The following is a 20,190-nucleotide window of genomic DNA, read 5'->3' on the forward strand; positions in this document are numbered from 1 at the left end:
GTATAAATAAGTGTATTGAGTTCCTTAAAAATGGTTGTATCGAGTTTGAAAAATTTTAAGAAATGACAGAAAACGAAAATTATCCCAGTACAACTCTTAATTTCTAACAATTTCCCTTAAAATTTACACCAAAAGGGTTGTCAAACAGACATTATCTAAAGAATATCAGATATATATATATAAAAAATTTGGGTAATCATAATTATCAAGAATTTAAATTCTTAATAGCAAAAGGAAGGGCGTATTTATTGACACACGATTTAAATATTTGGTGGATTTATATTTTAAAATTCTGAATGTAACAAATGTATACTAAACAAATATAATTTTTTATGTGTAGGTAAGTTTTAAAAAATTAATATATTTTATAAACCTATTGCACCAATTAAAATAACAATACCATATACTACTAATGAAAAGAGAAGTGTTAATACCTGTTTATTTAATAGTGAACTCTTCATCAATGAAATTATTCTAGATATATTTACAAATTAACATACACAGGTTAATATGAATGATGTGTACTCCAACGTACACTGTAGATACTGGTCACTGTACACTATCACTGTGTTGTTACATTGTCTTACAACACACACACAGTACATACATGTAATTATTGTATGGATATGCAATGTTCACTGTAGATACTTGTATACTGATACTTTGTTACCCCATTGTCCCACCCAGAGATTGTTCTCATCGTCTACACACACACTACAAAACATCCCTAACCATTGCTCTGAGGTAAGTAGAAAAGATAACAATTGACCGTCCTGATCCAGGAGATAAACTGTGTCAGTGTAATCATCACACACTAGGATGTGACCGAGTACATCAGTACATATTCCAAAAGGAGTAAACACTGACTCCCAACCTGAGTAGGAGAACCTATGTTGTCCTGATTTATCCACCACCACTACAGCATGTTTGTCATAGTCTGATACACAGATATCACCATTGATGTTTTCTGTGATGTAGTGTGGGTAACTATACAGTTCATGTCCTTTGTTGTCTCTCTTTATGTTCTGTATTTCTGTCCCTGTCTTGTTATACCTGGTGACTTTAGCCTCTTCATCCTTTCTCATCCCCACCAGTATGTCCCCGTTGATGTGAGAGGAGTGTATACTCCATGGTCTCCAGTCTTCCGTTTCAATGAATTCAGTGATTGTATTATCCGGTGTTATTCTATTGATGACTTTGTTGTCTTTGTCTGTATAGATCAGATCCCCGTCCTGTGTGACTGTGTGGTAGCCGTCCAAATTACCACTGGTTTGTATAGTCTGTAGCTTATTCCCTTGTAGATCTGTTTGGAAAAGGTTATAATCACTGACCCAGATTCTGCCTGATTTACCCAGTGATATATGATATACATCACTAACACCTGGTACTGTGAACTCCCTGACCATGGTGACAGAGGAAGACCGAGACAGTGTTTTTTTCACGTTAGATTTCTCTCTGTTGTGTTTTCTCTGTTTCCCTGTAGGTTTCAGCTGTGTAGAGGCAGTCTCCATGGGTTTTATTTTTCTTTTCTCTGGTTTATAGTTTGGAACAGTTATTTTACCCAGTAGTTTTTCGACATCTTTCTCGCTGTATTGACCAGCAGTAAATACGGGATATACAGGTTTGGATGTCTCTGGTATGGGTCTTATGATCAAATTTTCAGATTTGAGGGCAAATGTTAATTGTTCTATGTTTGAAGGAGATAGGTAACCATAATATGTTTTGATTAAATCATTGAGATAGTTGATGTAATCATCTATTTCTTGGTTTTGACCGTTTAATGTTTTTAATAATGACTGTTCTATTTTGTTGACTTGTTTTATCTTTTCAGATGTGACTGTGTCTACCATCTTTTTCACAGCCTCAGTTTGAGCCTTCATGGATGTTCTTAAGCCTTCTGTTATCTTCTTTATTTCTCTTACATCTCTCCTAATTTCCCTTTTCAGATCTTGAGAAGTAGGCTCAAAATAGCTTCGAATTTTAGTAATTTCTGCATGACAAGATGAACATTTTTCAGTGAAGACCATTTCTAGGTCGGTAAACAGATGGCCGCGGTGTTTTGTTGTGGTTCCGCATTTTGAGCAAAGAGGAATCTTGCATTCCTCACAGAGAAGATTTATGTCTTTTGTGGGATGGATCTTGCATTTCTGCATAGGAAGCTGACGTTTGCGTTGCTTATAAGGTACTACTTCGTGGTCCTTGGTTTCTGGACTCTTCTGATGTTCATCTCTGCATTGTTCACACATTGGGTGGTGACATTCATTGCAGTAAAACTGGCAGTTCTTCTCACAGTCTTCAGTTCCACACACCAAATAATGCTGGGCGTCGGGTGGTATTTGGGACTCAGATAGTGCCATCTGAAATCAGAAAAGTGCAATTAACTGAAAGGAAGCTGCACACAACATGTATTTATTTTGCTTTCAAGAAACATTCAGAAGACAATCATTTCTACCTGCCCCTCCCCCTCCCCCCACACTCATACACACAAACGATATGCAAGCAAATGTTTAATCTCAGAACAGTATATGCACATTTTGACATCTACCAAGAACTTGTTCATTCCTTATCATTAGTATCTTTTCCATTTTGGCTAGACATATCTGGTGCTTAACTGAAACTTGATATTTTTCATTAAGCAATGTACATAATCATACTTGGATCCAGAATATTTTCCAGGAGATGGACTCCTTCATGGAATTGTGTTTTCCGGTTGGGAGGCTTGTTTGTGACCCATGTCATTTTTTTTTTAGCTCCATGTCATTTTTTTTAGCTGTATGTTTACTACGGATTATTTCGTGATTTAGGGAATTTTATGGTTTTTATAGGTATGAATTTTTTTTTGGAGTTAATGGTATACTACCCCCCCCCCCCTTTAGGATTAGGAATATCATGATTTTTGGAATTGGGCTTTTTTTTGCTTGTCAAGATTTCTGATGATTAGTGTAGCCCTCCTTCGACTTTCAATTAGGACCCCCCCCCCCCCCCTTGGAATTATTTTCTGGATCCGTGCATGTACAACAATTGGTTAACGTATTAATATAGTTTTTGTAACCCCCCCCCCCCCCCCAAAAAAAAAGAAACAACCCACCCCCAAAAAAACCCCCCAAAAAACTAAAACAAACAAAAACAAAAAACACCCCAAAACTGGTTGCATTTACGAGACAATGGGAGCTCGATAAAATTCATGCCCCTATGTTTGAAAATAGCTACTACTTTCGGTTCAGTAATAAGAATCTATACACAACATTGTTGATCGACTTAATAATCTTGAGCTTTATCCAATATATATGTATATATGTCAACGTGTTTACACCATTACTTATCCATACATGTACACTTATTCTAACTTACCGTGTGTATCAATGTGACCTTTAAGTTATTTCAGTCATAATCGGATGGATGACGCCCTGATCATGAGATTGGAATCTTGTGTAATTTACTTCCTGGTTGTATGTTTAAACAACCAAGCGTTATGCATGGATATGCATTTGTTTAGTGTATAGGTTATGCAGGTTTAAAAAAATAAAAATTAATATAGAACTACAATGCACATAGAATGAATTCACGGATCAGCAAAAATTTCCAAGGAGGGGTAAGAGTTTGAGGCTAATTTTCGTACATATATCTCAGTGGAGTCGATGAGATAAAATGAGATGGGGGGGGGGGGCTAGACTTATCAAAAACAACATGTAAATATAACTACATTGCACCACAGGAGTTGGCGATTTTATCAATTTGTTGCAAATATATGAGAAACAGGCAAAATTCTACCAGTGAGCTTCGCGAGCGTAGCGAGCGAATTGACAGGATGGCAAAGAGTTTTTTTAGATTTTCTTTATTTTGCTACCAAGCCGACATTAAACACCAATGATCAACTCTGTGGTGTTATTTTATCAATTCCTCGCATTTATTTCCCTTAAATTATCCCTCAAAATCATTTTAAATCCATATTTCTCCATGGCCACATCTCGATCTTAAACAGCGGCCATTGTCAATTTCGTGTGACGTCACACTCATTGTACTGATATTTGAATCATGAAATATTATGATACTGATTTCTTGTTGATGCAAGTTTGATGAAAACTTGTTGAAGATGCGGTTATTTCATGCATATAAATGTACATACGAATGAAGAACGTGTTATCTATCTATCTATCTATCTATCTATCTATCTATCTATCTATCTATCTATCTATCTATCTATCTATCTATCTATCTATCTATCTACACAGCCTCCAGGGGTGTCGGAGACCAAACCGCCCCCGGAAAATTCAAAATTTTTAAATTTTCATAGTGAAATTACCAAAAATATGACTGCCGTCATGAGAAAAGGGCCGTTGTCTTTTGACGCCACAATGCTCAGAAAACGACGTCAAAGTAGTGGCATTGTAAACGCTGTTTTTTACTTTCTGTTTCTGTTTTTTTTTTCTGCCTCTGTGTTGTGTTTTTGGAATAACTAGAGTCTGGCCTTGTTTTAATACCACGAGTAATATTTTCCCGTCAAATATTACAAGTACATGTTGATTAAAGAAATAAACATTTAATGAATGAAATATACACATGTGACGTCAATATCTACACATTTCGAACGCGTAATATTGCACACAAGTTGATGCTGAGATATCATAAAGGTGCTGCTTTTTCATCCGCTATGAACCTTAAACACCACATTTTCCAATCTGGTGTGTGATGAAAATCTGCTCTAATTCATGAAATCACTTTTTTATGAATCAGCGTTAGAAACCAAAGGCCCGTCTCGCATACGCTTACTTATTGCGTAATATTGAATGCGAGACTGGCCGTGGAATATAAAGTATTTGGAGTAAAATTGCGAAGCTTTAGTTTGCATGAGCAATACATGTATGATTTATTAAAGTAAAAAAAAAAAACCTACACTGCACACTCGTTGTTGATAAGAGGGGTCGAAGTCTGAGACATACCGAATCGATTCAGAGCAGTATTTTTCAAATCTTAACAGTTTTCTGTGCAGTAATTACTATGAAACAAAACAAGTCAAATATTTCAAATCATATGTTTGGAAGTTCACCTCACTGGAGACGATTCTACCCTTTTAAAATTAGTCGGAAGGAACACGAGAGAAGCGGCTATGGCTCAATTATAGTGCTAGTGCCAACATACAAAATATATTCTCGCATATTCTATTACTAAAGAATTTGCGATCAAGTTTTGAATTTATTTAACGAATTAAACCGCGTTTAACTAACGGATTCGAAGAGTCTGAGAGATATTTTAATAGCGTAAAAATCTACTCTGATATATTGCATTTGATTTCATGGAAAAATCTGATTCTTAGTGACATTTTCATGTAAAAGGCCTTTAATGAAACAAAATAAAAGGATATACTTGTACGAATGAAAAACTTGTTTATTATTTGAGCGCAACATATTTTGTTTTCTTGTGCAATTTAATAACCCTAATCCACATGCATGTTTTGTGTACTTTTTTGAGCTATTTTACGTAACAAAAAAAAAGTCATAACATGCCTGAAAACTCACCACCTTTTCATGGATTTATTGCATTATATATAATTATATTCATCTCAATTCAGTTACATACATGATTCAAAATTCCTTAAACTAAACAGATTTGTAAATGCAGTCATTTTACTACTATGCTTTTAATATGAAGTTGATATAATTGCCGTTTTATAAATCAATTCATGTTTATCGATAAATATAAACACTACATGTGCGATATTTACAATTAATAACATGCATGGTTGTACAATTTATCTTCATAGATGATGGTTTCTCATCTTTTCTTTTTTAAATCATACAGGTAACAAATTTCGACGATACTGAAGTCAATGTTTATGTGTGTTTGTTACAATGTACAGCAATAAAAAAAATCTGAGAATCGCGATTTTTCTTAAAACTTCAGAATACTATATGCAACTTTATGCACTCTATATAGTCTATCATTTAATTTTTCATTTTTTTTGTTGAAATTGATAATCATTTGGCCGTTAAATTCAATGAGAGAGAGAGAGAGAGAAGAGAGAGAGAGAGAGAAAGAGAGAGAGAGCGAGAGATTTCTTTCATCGTGTAACATCGATAATAAGAAAATTAAATTTAGTGAACACGTAAAAATGTTACTTCTCACTAAGTATAAGCTACATCTATCGGCACTGTACTACCAATTAGTGCTAAAGAATGGACATAATTAACGCAGAAATCTTACTGAAATTTACTTGCAATCTTGCATTTAAAAAAAAGTGAATAATGCTTGTATATAATTAATTATTTCAACGATTACAATATGTGGTTTATTATAAAAATCGCAATACAAAAATACAACGGTACGCCTGAACTTACAAAGCGAGTAAATAGAAGTGTAGATTCACCAAGTGGGGTGGCTTTTGTATTTTGTTGGTCTCCTATTTGAAACACTTAATTGGGTGTATACGAGTACATGTATATTTAAACAATAAACATAAACAAAAGGTGGTGATCTTTACCGAAAAAATTAACGTAACCCGCGTTCTGTAATGTGGTTATCTTTATAGCCCGCTGGCATCACCAAAGAAAGCATTTAATTGTTGATATTTATATCTTTCCTTTAATAAATTAATGAATTGAATTGATCGTAAAAAGTACGTAAAAGTCACTAGATTATTGTTAATGTACACCAGTATGTTAGATGAAAGCTGTAGCCAAAGCGTCTTATACGGGAATTTGAGTTTGGCATTTTCATGATTAATTCGTGCAAACCGTGATTTTTCTTCGGTTGCTGAAGATTTTGACCGATCGATAAACTGTATGGTTAGAACTGGAGCGAGTAGATTTCAGTCCTGTCTGTTTCTATACAGCTGTGAATTACAATCAATTTTCGTAAGAGATAGAGGGATTCATACTTAGTGGATATAAATTTAAATCTATAAAAATAAGATGCCATTTTTGTTAAAAAAAATTCTCTCAAATCAACTGTCTGCATGTTTGTAGTTGTAAATTTTCAGTGAGACAGTCAAAGCCGATTTTTTTCCCACAGGTAATTTTATAAGAGTTATGTGTTGATAAGGTATAAAAGAGAAGAGAAATCACGAAAATAATTTAACACCATAACTTCCGAGGTTCAAAAACAGCTATTGATTTTAAACTTGCTTCAGAACTATTAAGATACTAGTACTTAAAAAGCAATATAAGTAAATGTGCGATAAAATTTCTGTGCATAAGGTTTATCAAAAAGAATAAATATTTCTATTTTCGAAAATAAACACGTGTATATAATTTGACTATGCCCCCAAAATTGTGGACACATAGGCATCGAGTTTGACATCTTTATATATGTTTTTTACATGTTTGCTTATTTGCTTCTCGCCAGCTTAAATAATTTTGATGTATTTAAAGGTTGGGGAGAAGTTTGATATTTTTTTCCTTTAAATATCCTTCATCTACTTTTCTTATGTTGGGAGGGGGGTTGCACGTGGATTCATCGGAAGTGTATCTGGATTAGCTGCATAACTTTAATTACATCTGGATATTCAAAATGTTTTGTTCTCTTATTTTAAAACTGTAAGAAATCTAGAATTGTAGAAATTATTAATTAATTCTACTTCAAACAACTAAAGACGATAAAAGGAAGTATAAAAGAAAAAAAAATGCAAATCAAAATTGGACGTTGGTGACGTCGTGACGTTTTCGACGAGCTACGTCAAAGCCGTTTTAACATCTCTTACTAAAATTATCATAAAATGCTTAAAACAAAAAAGATTTAGAATATCTTTGTATTATTGTATTCAGAAAGAGTTGACCAATCGGAATTGACAAAAAACTGAGTTTGTGAAATTTTGACCTTAAGTGCCCTTTTCTCATGACTTCCACGGAAAACTCGAATATCAATCGGACCCCCCCCCCCTTTTGAAAAAAATTCTAAAATTGCGCATGTGCCTTTCTTTCTTTCTTTCTTTGAACCCATGCAGTAATAAATTCACAAGTAACATCTGCGTCTCGCTGTCATAATCATATCACTTTACTTTAATTTCGCAACAATTTTTAATGGAAAGGTTGCGATAGTTATAAATTGAAGGACAGCTTATGGCACATAGTATATAATCGATAATTAACAGATAAATAAATAGCTATTCTGTTACAGATACTATAATGACAATTTAAATCCGCCCCGAATTTAAAATTAATTAGGATCCTCTTCTCGAAGGTGCTTTTTGGGAGTTGATTTTAATCAACTCTCCTATGCACTTACACAGACAAACCGAAAGTGAAACAGTGTTTGGACCTCAGCACAAATCATCGCTGCTGACAAGACTTAGTTCTTGAGAATAATTGATAAATTCGATGTAATGTATGCTAATTCTATGTATTTCTAAATACATTGAAAATAGTCAGATTTAAAATGGTGCGAACAATTTAAATATTTTTTGTAGTCGTATGTATTCCTACGCCAGAGTTCAATATAGTCTCGTTCAATTCGACGCTTGGCTGTCTCCGTAAATCCTTGTCGGAGATTTACGGTGTCAGCCGAGCGTTTGGTTGAACGAGACTAGAGTTCAATATTGCTTGGATCCATACAATTTTCGACAAATATTTCTATCACTGATACATAGTTTGATTGAATAAATTTTATCTTTTAATATTATTTAACATGATTCATATGGGGGTTTCTCGACATTCTTGGCGAAAAAGTCCAAAAATTCATAATATACAAATTTGTGTAATTCATTCAAATTAGAAAATACATGTACTTGTCATGCAAAATAACATACGTATCATTGATTTTAAAATAAATATACATCGACAATTTAAAATCAACTCCCGTCAGTTCTTCAGTACTTTGATTCATAAACGCCCTCACAAATATAATTAAGTATTCTCGACGAATATTAATAGAGCGTTAAGAATTAAGTCATATATATATATATATATATATATATATATATATATATATATATATATATATATATATATATATATATATATATATATATATAAGATCTGTCTAAACATTTTACCTGACGATATTTCAAAGACAGTCGTTACAAAACTTAATAAGTATACTAGTATTCCATGTTTACCTGTGTTTTCTAATTTAAAAACAATACAGTAACAAAGGCCGATAAAAGATTAAATAACATATAATCGAATAATTTATTTCATCAGCATAACAATACAAATCACCAGTTTTTGGATCATAAAATAATAATTCAAAATAGTACATAAACGTTATACATAATACATGCATTTAGCTTTAGACACAAAATAAAATGTAAAATCATAATATCAAATGATCACATAACAAGAAATGAACATATGAGCAACTTTAAGTAATAGTAAAATGAACGGAGAAAAACAATGCCCTACAAAAATGATTCAATATTCTTGGGAAAACTGTTGTGGTATTGTACATATATTGGTGTTATTTAAATTAATATGACATTATATCGATTTGTGAAAAAATATAACCGTTTACTTGTTCCTATTTCGCTAGATTACTGCTGCATCCATATAATATCATTGTGTTTTTTGTTGTTGTTTATTTGCAGTGGGTTGGAATGAATTAGCTAAATATATAAAACAATATGATAAAATTGCTCTACAAAATACTGCTCACACGTGGAACGAATAGAATTTCAACTTAATCAATATATTCTTCAATCGTTTGCCATGAGAATGCAACTTAATAAATAACCTGTGTATTTAATAAAAAATAAATTACGTGTTTATCAGTAGATATTTGAATATCCCAGGGTCTTTGTCTATGATAACACTACTAATCGAATACAGTCAAATAATTTCAAATGACGTGTTGTTGAGACCCAAGCGGGGTTTGCGTACTTAAGCTTATTTTAACCAAACCACTGCTGAAAATAATTTAGATATAGTAGTCATAAAGCCCTTTTGGTTTCATTAGATTTGATCACACCCTAACCAAAATTATGGCCTCACAATACTCAAAGATTGATTCCTTATTTCTCAATCAATGTTTTAAAACGGTATAGTATAAATGAACAAAACAAATTTTGTTAATAATAAACAATGCAAGCCTTGCACCTAGTAAAATGTCATGTATACGCACATTTGTATGCTTTGAAACAAACATGTTATGATACGCTTGTAAGAACAATGAAAAGACAAGAAATAAAGGAGTTTTATACACTAGATATTTCATTGAAATAGAGACAAAAAATAATGATACGGATAACTTATCTTACAATATATACAACGTGATAAAATAAGACAATAAGTTTTTTACAATTACCAATTTTATCCCATAAATTTACAACTCGCAAACACATGTTCAAAAGAAACCCCACGTGTATAGTTGCTTGTTCGTGGCTATATCTAGCATGGTTCAACTAAGTTCCAGTGACAGACGCCATCGGGATCTTTTTTACAAACTCCTGATTTAAAGCTACACGTCCCCCTAGTTGGCGCGATGCAAGTTTCATCTGTCTTGGGTGGGGCTGGATTTACTATTGGAATAGTCCAAGTTCTGGGGGTGAACACCTTGAAATTAAAAAAAAAACTGTTAAAATATTTTATGGACACTTACAAGTACCCTTAACCCGGGGTTATGTCTGGAATTTCCAAAAGTAGTTATGTGTAAGATTTATCTTGGTTAATGTATTTGAGGGAAAATGTACAACATCAACCATTAATATCATATACATGTACAAATACTAAAGCATTAACACATTTTGTTTTTCAGGAAGATTACAACACTAACCTTGCATCCGCAATCTATATTCTGAAGTAACGAGGAATAAATAGGCTTCCAGAACTTGACTCCGGCACAGGGTGCCGCTCTCAACGCTGTTTCGTCTTTGTATCCTGCACATAGAATTATAGAACGTAGTTATTTGAACTGTAACATTGTTTAGCAAAAGGTTCTGCCAAGTTCTTTTTTAAAACCATAGTTTATTTGATAAAGAAAATTAATAATAATTGTAAACTCAATATCTTTAAGGGGTAGCCTGTATTCAATGTCTTTCATGTACAAGCATAGTATACGCTAAAGCTGTTTGATCCATGTGAACTCGTACCGGATATGAGATAGTCCTGATCTAGTTTCAGTTCCTGGGGACCACAGGAATGGGCGGGGCCTGGAGTACTAATCAGTACTCTGTTTCCAAGCAGGAACATTTCTTGACCCTGCACAAAGAAGGAATTTTATCACATTAATCAAAAAAATATTAAAATCATAAATATGAAATATCCATGATTTTCAATTGGAATTCAATAAAAATTAAAATAATTTCTTTTGTCTGAATGTACTCATGCTCCTTCATATAGGTAATCGAATTTCTGCACGTACTTTCAGCAGTCACATGCATGTTACAAATTTACATTTTTGAAAAAAATCCAAGTTTTCTGAGCTTAACAGTTTTAAAACTGTACAATATTTATTATTATTAGGATATCTTTCCTGATATAAAATTATATCAATGATTTATCTCCTGAAAGTAATTTCTTAATAATTTACCTTCCTTTTACAATTCTTAAACTTGTATTTGATTTTACAGCTGTTTTATGAAAAATTACCTTCCAGAGTTTTGACACATTTGAACTTAATTAGATTATTTCAATTAATTTATATCTTATGAAACCCACTTCTTAACAACTGTTATTCACACAATTAAAATCATCATTTATTTTAGCTTGCTTTGGACATCTTTCATAGAATTGAACCACGAAGGCAACGTTGCCTGTTAAAAAAGGAAAATGAAGTTATATTTGCATTTTTAATTACCATCCATTAAACCATTTTCTGAAAAAGGTGACATGTACTTGGGCCTCCGACGCCTTTTTAAAAAAATGAAGTTAATAAAACTAGGTTTTCTCCCCCTATCGCCGCCGTCATTTTTTTATTTGTCTTATTAATAGGTTAACGAGTAGTTTTATCGCAATAATGAACGCAAATGTTATGCACCAAAACGGTTTCATATTTAATTACGAAAATCTCTTATTTATATGTTTTGACTGTCGTGAACAGACGAGGTTAGAACTAACAGGATTATCTTAATATATCATAACGTACAGGCAATGTCTATGGCTGGCACACAGGTATGTGTTGATTCTATTAGTATACTGGTCGAAATTATCTTGCTTTTTTTCATTTTATAATATCATGTGGCATGGCTAATGCCCTCCTATTATTGTAATGAACCAAAGGTCAAATTTTGTATTTTTAAATAGAGTTAGTTCTCCGTACATTGAAACATTTTTTAACTCTGTCTGTAAACGTATTATTGATATGTTGATATAAACCTCACAGTTTGTCAAGAAAGTGTCACTTCTCCTTAGTTGGTCTAAAATGAGTTACTCTTGTTGTAGAAAATTTATAAATTTAAATGTTAGCGAGAAAATATATAACAAAAATTAAATCCATTAATACTAAATATACATGTACATGAAACAATATAGTCTATTCACATTTAGTTATAATTTTTCTATATTACGATGTGTTGCGTGTCGTGAATAAATCATAATCTGTCCTATATGAATAATAATTGTCTCATAAAAGTAATAATTCTCATACATAATATAAAAAATAAATAAATGTTTAATACATGTATTAAGGCGGTTTTTGCCTTGTTAAAGAAAAGAAATTCTAAAAACATGATTTTTCAAAACGGAAATTTAGACCAAAATTTATTTTTCAGTTGAAACATGTGAATGTACTTAATTTTTTTCCCCTATTCCTTGTACAATTTTAAATTAATGTAAGTTTGACAAGATTTAAGACATGTGCAAAAAATGATCAAAGCTAGATTTTAATGATAAGGATCATATATAGTGATGAGGAAGCATAATTATCATATTTCGAGTATTTGATTCGCGTCAGACGGTCAATCTGATTATCATAATACAATATTTCGTCGTGGTTCTCCACATGTGGCTGAAGTATTCACTACGAATGCCATTTTCTAATAAAGGTATTATTTTCGCTAAAGTTAGTTTAAACATTACTGTCAACGTCGTTTAATCATTTTTGTTAAAAAAAAAAAAAGGGAACCCCATGAAAATACTATATAATTATGTGAAAAATTAGTTAAAACTCATATTTATAAACGATTCTTGTCAAGTGTATTTTTTCTCTTTATAAACATGGTTAAAAGTGTGATATTTTATTCAAATCACAGATTCTAAGTATTGTAAACCATCAAGGCGTGAAGAAACGGAAGGTGATAAGAGGGATAACACTTTGTGGAAATGATTTTTTTTCGCCTTGATTGACTTTCTGTATTTTTTCTGTTACACGGTGGCTGGTGTGATTAATGTACATAACCTCTTTTTTTGATGCAGTTTTTGGGAGTTGATTTTAATCAACTCTCCTATGCAGTTACTCAGACAAACCAAAAGTAAAACAGTGTTTGGACCTCAGCACAAATCATTGCTGCTGACAAGACTTAGTTCTTGAAAATAATTGATAAATTCGATGTAATAGGTGCTAAAGCATTGTTTGTCAAGGAAACTTATTTATAAATACCTTAGAAATACTCAGATTTTAAATGGTACGAACAATTGAAATATTTTTTGTTGTCGTATGTATTCCTACGACAGAGTTCAATATAGTCTCGTTCAACTCGACGCTCGGCTGTCTCCGTAAATCCTTGTCGGAGATTTACGGTGTCAGCCGAGCGTTTGGGTGAACGAGACTAGAGTTCAATATTGCTTGGATCCATACAATTTTCGAGAAATAATTCTATAACTGATACATAGTTTGATTGAATTAATTTTATCTTTAAATATTATTTAACATGATACATATGGGGTTTCTCGACATTCTTGTCGAAAGAGTACAAAAATTCATTAATAAAAATGTGCGTAATTCAAATTAGAAACTACATGTACTTGTTATGCAAAAAAACATGTCATTGATTTTAAAATAAATAAACATCAACAGAATCAACTTCCGTCAGTTCTTCAGTACTTTGATTAATGTAGAGTAGTTGCTTTTTTAATCTTTAGTAAAATGAAGAAACACAGAGAAAAAAAGCAAATCAAATCCCATAGTTTAGAAAAAAAAACCATGTAACGTTACTGTTTCATGAACTTTTGATACAATTTGTTTTATTTGCGTATTTTGTTTAATTATTTGTGGTTTTTTTTTTAAAGTTGTGCTTGTGTGTATGTTTTCCCACTTTTTGTGAAAGTTTTCACTTTTTCATGTTACATATATTCCTTTTTCTGTTGGAAACCGTACATTACCCTAAAACAGAGCGGAAAATTATGTCAATGTCAAATATATGTACTTTTATGCCACGATTAAGTTATTTGCTTAGAGACTTTTTTTCTTCTTTTATTTGATGCATCCAGCTTATCAGATGTTGTGTCAACATTTATCTATACCAAATCATAAACTTACTAAAAAATTTGAAGATTTTCCTATCGTTTATGAAATTACTTTAATGGAGATTGTTATCCCAAAAGAAGTTTTAAAAAATAAAATAGAATCCTAAAAATCTTGAGTAAATTTATATTTCCAAAGGTGAACTTAATCTGGAAAATAATTACAAGCTATAAAAATACAAATTCATATTATATGTATCCTATTAAAATATCATTTACATTAATATTTGTCTTTATAAAATAAAGCTCGTTTGGATTTGTTATTTTCAAACGGGACATTTATGTTCAAAGATTAATATTTCATGTTATGTCCACAAACGGCAAACGCCTTTAGTCACTAGTCCAAGATGAGTCCTTTATGCTACCTTGGCATATGCAAAATTATCTCCCTCTTGTTATATGCTTGAAATACAGTGAAAACAAGAATGGTCAACCCACTGATATCATTACAGTAACTATCTTTTGGCAAATGGACTTTATATTACAGATTTCATTTACATCGAAAATGTACAATCCAACATTGCTAGGCGACAATGTTTGAGTCAATGTGTCTTTGCACTTGCAAATAGTAAAGTGACTTGGGATATTGAGGTCACTTTTCGTAACCCAATCACATAACGATCTTTAGTTATAACTACAGACAGACATTTACATACTAGTAAACAATTTTGAAATGGTTTATGATTGTCAGTAATAAATTCATATATATTTTTAGCTAGATTAAACAGCTTTCACATCTTAAAAAACGAAACATTTATGCAGAGTCTTTCGTGGTTATTTTGAATTTGTACACGAAATGTCGGCAAGATCCACATTTCGAAATGAAAATTAACTATTTTTCATTAAGATGGCCAGCTTTGCATGCTCTCATTTGTTGTGACGTCATTAGACAAATTACAAATTATCATGCCATTCCACCCTTTAACTTGAAAGTAATCTTTTGAATTCAACATTTCTATATCTTCCTCAATGTCTTCATGATATATCGTCATAGAAATCCGAAACCCTAAAAGTTTTTAATGATTCAAAAATTTCAGATAAAAAATGATTGAATGTGTTTAAATTCGCTTCTCTGGCAATTTTATTTTCCTTTTAAACATGTCAATACTCCCAGGATGAACCTTTGCTTGTTAACTGAAAGGCTCGGATAGGTACATGAAAGGTAGAGCTATGCCAGTTAGTCACCTATTGGTAACCTTTTTGTCCCCTTCCTGTTAACTGAAAGAGACAGAGCCCCATCCCTTGTTCGCTTGACAATACTCTAGATAAGATGATATTTTCCAACTTTGAATAATAAAAGCATTGTAGCTTCTTATCGGCAATCACCTATTTTTTAGGTAGCTGTATAGACACAAGCCAGTTTAGGAATATATCTTTATTAGAGCATTAAACTATTTCAAATTCAAAGATTTAAAAACTTCAAATTTTAAATTTGATTATGTCAATTTCATTCTGAAACTGACGTTTCTATGAATAAAATTATAATTGAATCTTTCTATTTGATAGGATGATTAATATTCATAAATTTGAAAGATAACACCATATAATAAACTTGTCTTTATGCTTGTTCAGAAGTGTTTGAGTGTTGTCAAGCCTGCCGCAAGAGTTCTACATTTTTATAACAGTACGGTGTCTGGCAATGAACGTGCCAACCAGTGTCTATTTATTTTAGAATTCCTTACATCAAAAAACTAACTAATAAAGTCAACCGCTCTTTCCATTTGTTAATTAAAACAAAAAACAATCACCACTCTGAATAAATTTAAAACTTTTAGATCCATGTGATGTCTCGATAATGTGCGCAAGTTCGAAACACGCATGTCTAATATATCAAATGTTTAAAGAAAATAAAATTATGTTGAATATTTGCTTATTTACAGACGGTAAATCGGACTACAAAACTTGGATTAAAATGAGAGGTCGTTGACTTTGCTTAAATAACATAGAGCCAGTTGGGGAAATCTTATAAAATAATTTCACTTTTGATTTATCTATATTTAGGTGTGCTGGTCATTGACAATATGCTGATTAGGTGTTAATCAGGAATTAGAGTAGCATGGTGCGACGCATTAGACATACAATTTTTCTTCTTTAAATGTGCATATAATTCAAAATCTAACACAACCATTTTTGCAACAAAGGCTTTTCTTATTTTATAATAATGCAGTTATGATTTTATCAATATAACTCTTTATGCGTATATCATTCCAATTTATATTATATTTATCACGTTACTTAATCAAACTATATTTCGAACTTGTCCGAGAATTAGAAGGCCAAATGGTGAGATGATTGAGATGCATATGTATAAATAAATGCATTTTTAATGAGATTCATTCACCATTTGTTACATTTGATTTACAGACGAGTCAATTGTCACCCATCATATTGACAAAGGGAACTATGAAGTTCAATTTTTAAATTGGTCAATTTTTAAATATTGTTAATGCAACACAAAACTCACCTTGTAAACATTAGAAATATTAACTCTGTAACGCAGCCATGAATCAAATCCATCGGGGGTTAGGAGCTCCTCCTGCTGATGAACTTTTACTTTAATTACTGCAAATAAACCCGAATTCATGATGTATTGACACAATTTGTTGCAAAAAAAACCAACACAATACTGGCACTAGAAATTGATATAATTTTAAGGTCAGACGACACGTTCCTCAATTTAAGATACTTTTTCCAGGAATTTGTTAATGGTTTACTACTACTTTGACAAGCTTCCTTGCAAAAAATTAGGGTACCTTACCAGGCATTTCTGCAAAATACTAGAGTATGCAATTTCCTATATAATCTTCTTGAAAATACACTTGAATTGCTGATATAAAAATAAATACATCTACAGCACAGCGAAATTCACTAAATTAGAACTATATCTCCGCCGGAGCGGGGCTTTGAACTCACGACCTCTAAATCCTATACGCTATAGCGGCAACGGTTCTAACCACTCGACCATTGTACACATATAACCAAATTCAAGTAAATTTTGATCATTTTTAAAGTAATTATAAAATTAATATTTTTTAGTGGAACTCTTTATTACTAGGAGATATAAAATAGATTCTCGAGGAACGTGTCGTCTGACCTTAAAAACAAAACAATTTTCACTTCATAATTCAGTTGAAAGATACATTTAAATCAATTAAAGAATTTTTTATTATCAAAGTAGGGCGTTAAATTTAATCTTCGAAAAGTACAGATTATTGTTAGATTATATAAATACGAGTGCACCGGTTACGTACATAAAAAATAACAAAACAATTGAATGTAATATAGTGCGTCAACCAAAGCTTAAGCCAAATTAATTATTATCAGGAAATATTTTAAAATTATTTTGAATGAGAACTATTTTGTCTTAAATGCAAAAGATATGCACAAGGTAATTTAATAATGTTTAACGTTAATAAAGTTTAGATTAAGAATGTAAATTACACAGATTAATTATCTCTTAATTTGACAGGAACAATTCTATTGGTTCAATGTATTAATTGTGCCATAAAATAGCATTTGCTACATAGTAAAAACAGCGTTTATTTAGCAATAAAACAACAGCTGATGTTTGCCAAACAACCCCATACGTGCGATTTTTAACAGCTTGGTGGACACTAATCAGATATTGAATTAATTTCATTTAAGGTGACGAATTGGTACGCTGATTACCCTAACATTCTTGGAATTATTTCTTTCATTATCTTTGAGAAACCGGGACTCTAAATTCAGTTTTGATATTGTCTTTTAAATATTTTTTTTTACATTGAAAAAAAGACAAAACTGTAACAACATACTGCGTCAGTCATTGATTCAATGTTTCAGCATTCTAGTATTGTAGCTTAAAGTAGACGTTTGAATTAAATTCAATTACTAAAAATGATCAACGTATGATATATTTACAAAAGATTAAGTTAAAAAAAATCTTTTTTCTGTAGACAAAATTTAAAAAAAAACACAACAAAATTTACAATACATTACCAAAACTTGAAGCACAAAAATCCGTTTGAATATGCGATGGAAAGCAGTCGCAGCACAATAAGACTTGGAACTCGCTTAGAAGAAAAATAAATAGAAAAATCAGTCTTTGTCCCATGTCTTCAGTTGGTCTCTTAGAGATGAATGCCGATAGCCCCATGTATCAACCGACAGATATATCTCCTTTGTACCGGAAACGTCACAAAATATCAGGCACACAATTGAAATGGGAACTAAAAGACAAGAACAATCGTTTTAAAAATAATCGCTGCAAACTTTCTAATTTTTTAACAGAATCCATTTTCTAAAACGTGTGCACTGCCATAATATTGAATTTGGTGACAGTTGCGCTGTTTTTTTTATGTTGAATAGTGCTAAGGTTGACCCTTCCCATTCCGAAGATTTATTGTTCCAGTGTAGGTGTACAGGGATGAATAAAGTAGAAAAAATTAATTATAGATCGTTTTGCTTGTAAAACATTGCTGAAGTCCGCGCAATGTTAATCATTTAATATGATAATAAGCTTCATAATGATTTTAAATTGCTCATCAACATGAAACGATGAAAGTGATTCTAATCATGAAAATTGAGGAGATGTCAAAATGTAATAATAAGTATCCAAATTAACAAAAGTTATAAAACATAAGGTTTGTTAGGTCAAATTCGAAAAAAAAATATCTTAAATGTGTGGAAAATATGGACATGAGATTGTTTCTATACAAGCATTATAGAAACCAACAAATTGTAAAATTATCGTTTCTTTACCTAAACTTTTCTTTACATTTTGTTCATTCATTTTTCCCCTTAAAAGTTTAGGCAATAAACCTGTACCTAAATAAATCTCTCACGTTTTCACATCGTTTGCGTCATTCAATGAAAATAAAAAACAAGGTTACCTTGTAGGGATAACACAGAATTTTAATATGGAACCAAGTTCTGGAAAGCACGCCCTTTCCGCGGGGGAGAAAGGATCTAGATGTCGCTCGGTCCAATACAAGTGCCCTTGCTCACTTCACTAATCACTGATTCATAACGCACGCATCACCTTACCAAAAAACAAATGAAGTGACCTAATGTTGAATATGAATCATAAATACGATGAAAATGTAAACAGACAATTAAAAAAGAATAAATATTTCAAACAAGATTGATTTTTAGGTGGGAATTTTTATTCTAGGTTGACCATCTGTGGTTTTATGTAATATGTCATTTGTTTATGATAGGATGTTAACAATATTAATGACAATGATTTTATTATCCAAAAGAAACAACTTTCGATATATTTTCAAATACATATAACACAATTGACTTCAGTTAAGCTATTTGCCCTTTTGTCAAAATTAAATCGCGTATGCCTTTATTATTTAACAAAGTTTACTCTTCACCAGATTATTTTCTTATTTACAAACTGAAAGGATATGAATCTGTTGATTTGGAAAAAAAACCAACAACAATGATACATGTATGATTTTTAGATTATTAAATTTGGTATTTTGATTTAAACGTGTCCAAAATTATTTCTAAATATCGTAACGTGTGTTCGAGGAACTGGATTTTTTTCTTTACGGTGCCAATACAGAAAGAAATATCTTTAAAGTTTAATTATTACTGTTCATGTCATTATTGGTATATCAAAGCAAACACTTAAAAAACAATTACGAAAACAGGTGAAATGATTTAAAACAGTAAAGGGACAGTTCCATTTCGTGACCTGCCTCAATTTATATCTCCCAATATTCATCAGTTTATTTAAATGTTGTGGAAATCATATTTGATACATGGGGTCGGGTTCACTAACCCTCTCTAAACAAATCATAATTTTCAATAAATTTATATGGTAAAAAAACTGGACTCTTCAAAAGATTGTGTATATAAGAAAATACGTTTT

The 20,190-nt window shown here is 31.7% G+C and overlaps 2 protein-coding genes across 2 annotated transcripts; both read right to left on the reverse strand.

Annotated features, from left to right (window-relative positions):
• Nucleotides 1-429: 429 nt before the first annotated feature.
• LOC136269468 (E3 ubiquitin-protein ligase TRIM71-like) lies at nt 430-3,447 on the reverse strand. Its single transcript, XM_034449895.2, has 2 exons — nt 3,352-3,447; nt 430-2,357 (listed from the first exon to the last, which is right to left on the reverse strand). Exon 2 carries the CDS (start codon nt 2,355-2,357, stop codon nt 636-638), a length of 1,722 nt encoding a protein of 573 aa, XP_034305786.2. The 5' UTR covers nt 3,352-3,447; the 3' UTR covers nt 430-635.
• A 5,794-nt stretch (nt 3,448-9,241) lies between these two features.
• LOC117682419 (metalloproteinase inhibitor 4-like) lies at nt 9,242-19,341 on the reverse strand. Its single transcript, XM_034449890.2, has 6 exons — nt 19,199-19,341; nt 18,306-18,535; nt 16,792-16,889; nt 11,018-11,126; nt 10,702-10,805; nt 9,242-10,481 (listed from the first exon to the last, which is right to left on the reverse strand). The coding sequence occupies exons 2-6, from the start codon at nt 18,460-18,462 to the stop codon at nt 10,317-10,319; spliced, it is 633 nt and encodes a 210-aa protein (XP_034305781.2). The 5' UTR covers nt 18,463-18,535; nt 19,199-19,341; the 3' UTR covers nt 9,242-10,316.
• Nucleotides 19,342-20,190: the final 849 nt, after the last annotated feature.

This window comes from Magallana gigas, chromosome 4, assembly GCF_963853765.1.
Source record: "Magallana gigas chromosome 4, xbMagGiga1.1, whole genome shotgun sequence".
Classification (NCBI taxonomy): Eukaryota; Metazoa; Mollusca; class Bivalvia; order Ostreida; family Ostreidae; genus Magallana; species Magallana gigas.

Excerpts from the sequence above, each read along its gene's own strand:
- LOC136269468 (XM_034449895.2), bottom strand. The coding sequence starts at position 2,357 with ATGGCACTATCTGAGTCCCAAATACCACCCGACGCCCAGCATTATTTG.
- LOC117682419 (XM_034449890.2), bottom strand. The coding sequence starts at position 18,462 with ATGGGGCTATCGGCATTCATCTCTAAGAGACCAACTGAAGACATGGGA. Across the intron at positions 16,890-18,305 it reads TTTTTGTGCTTCAAGTTTTG|TAATTAAAGTAAAAGTTCAT; the intron begins GTAATGTATTGT and ends GTTTATTTGCAG. Across the intron at positions 11,127-16,791 it reads ATATTTCTAATGTTTACAAG|GGTCAAGAAATGTTCCTGCT; the intron begins GTGAGTTTTGTG and ends TTCTTTGTGCAG.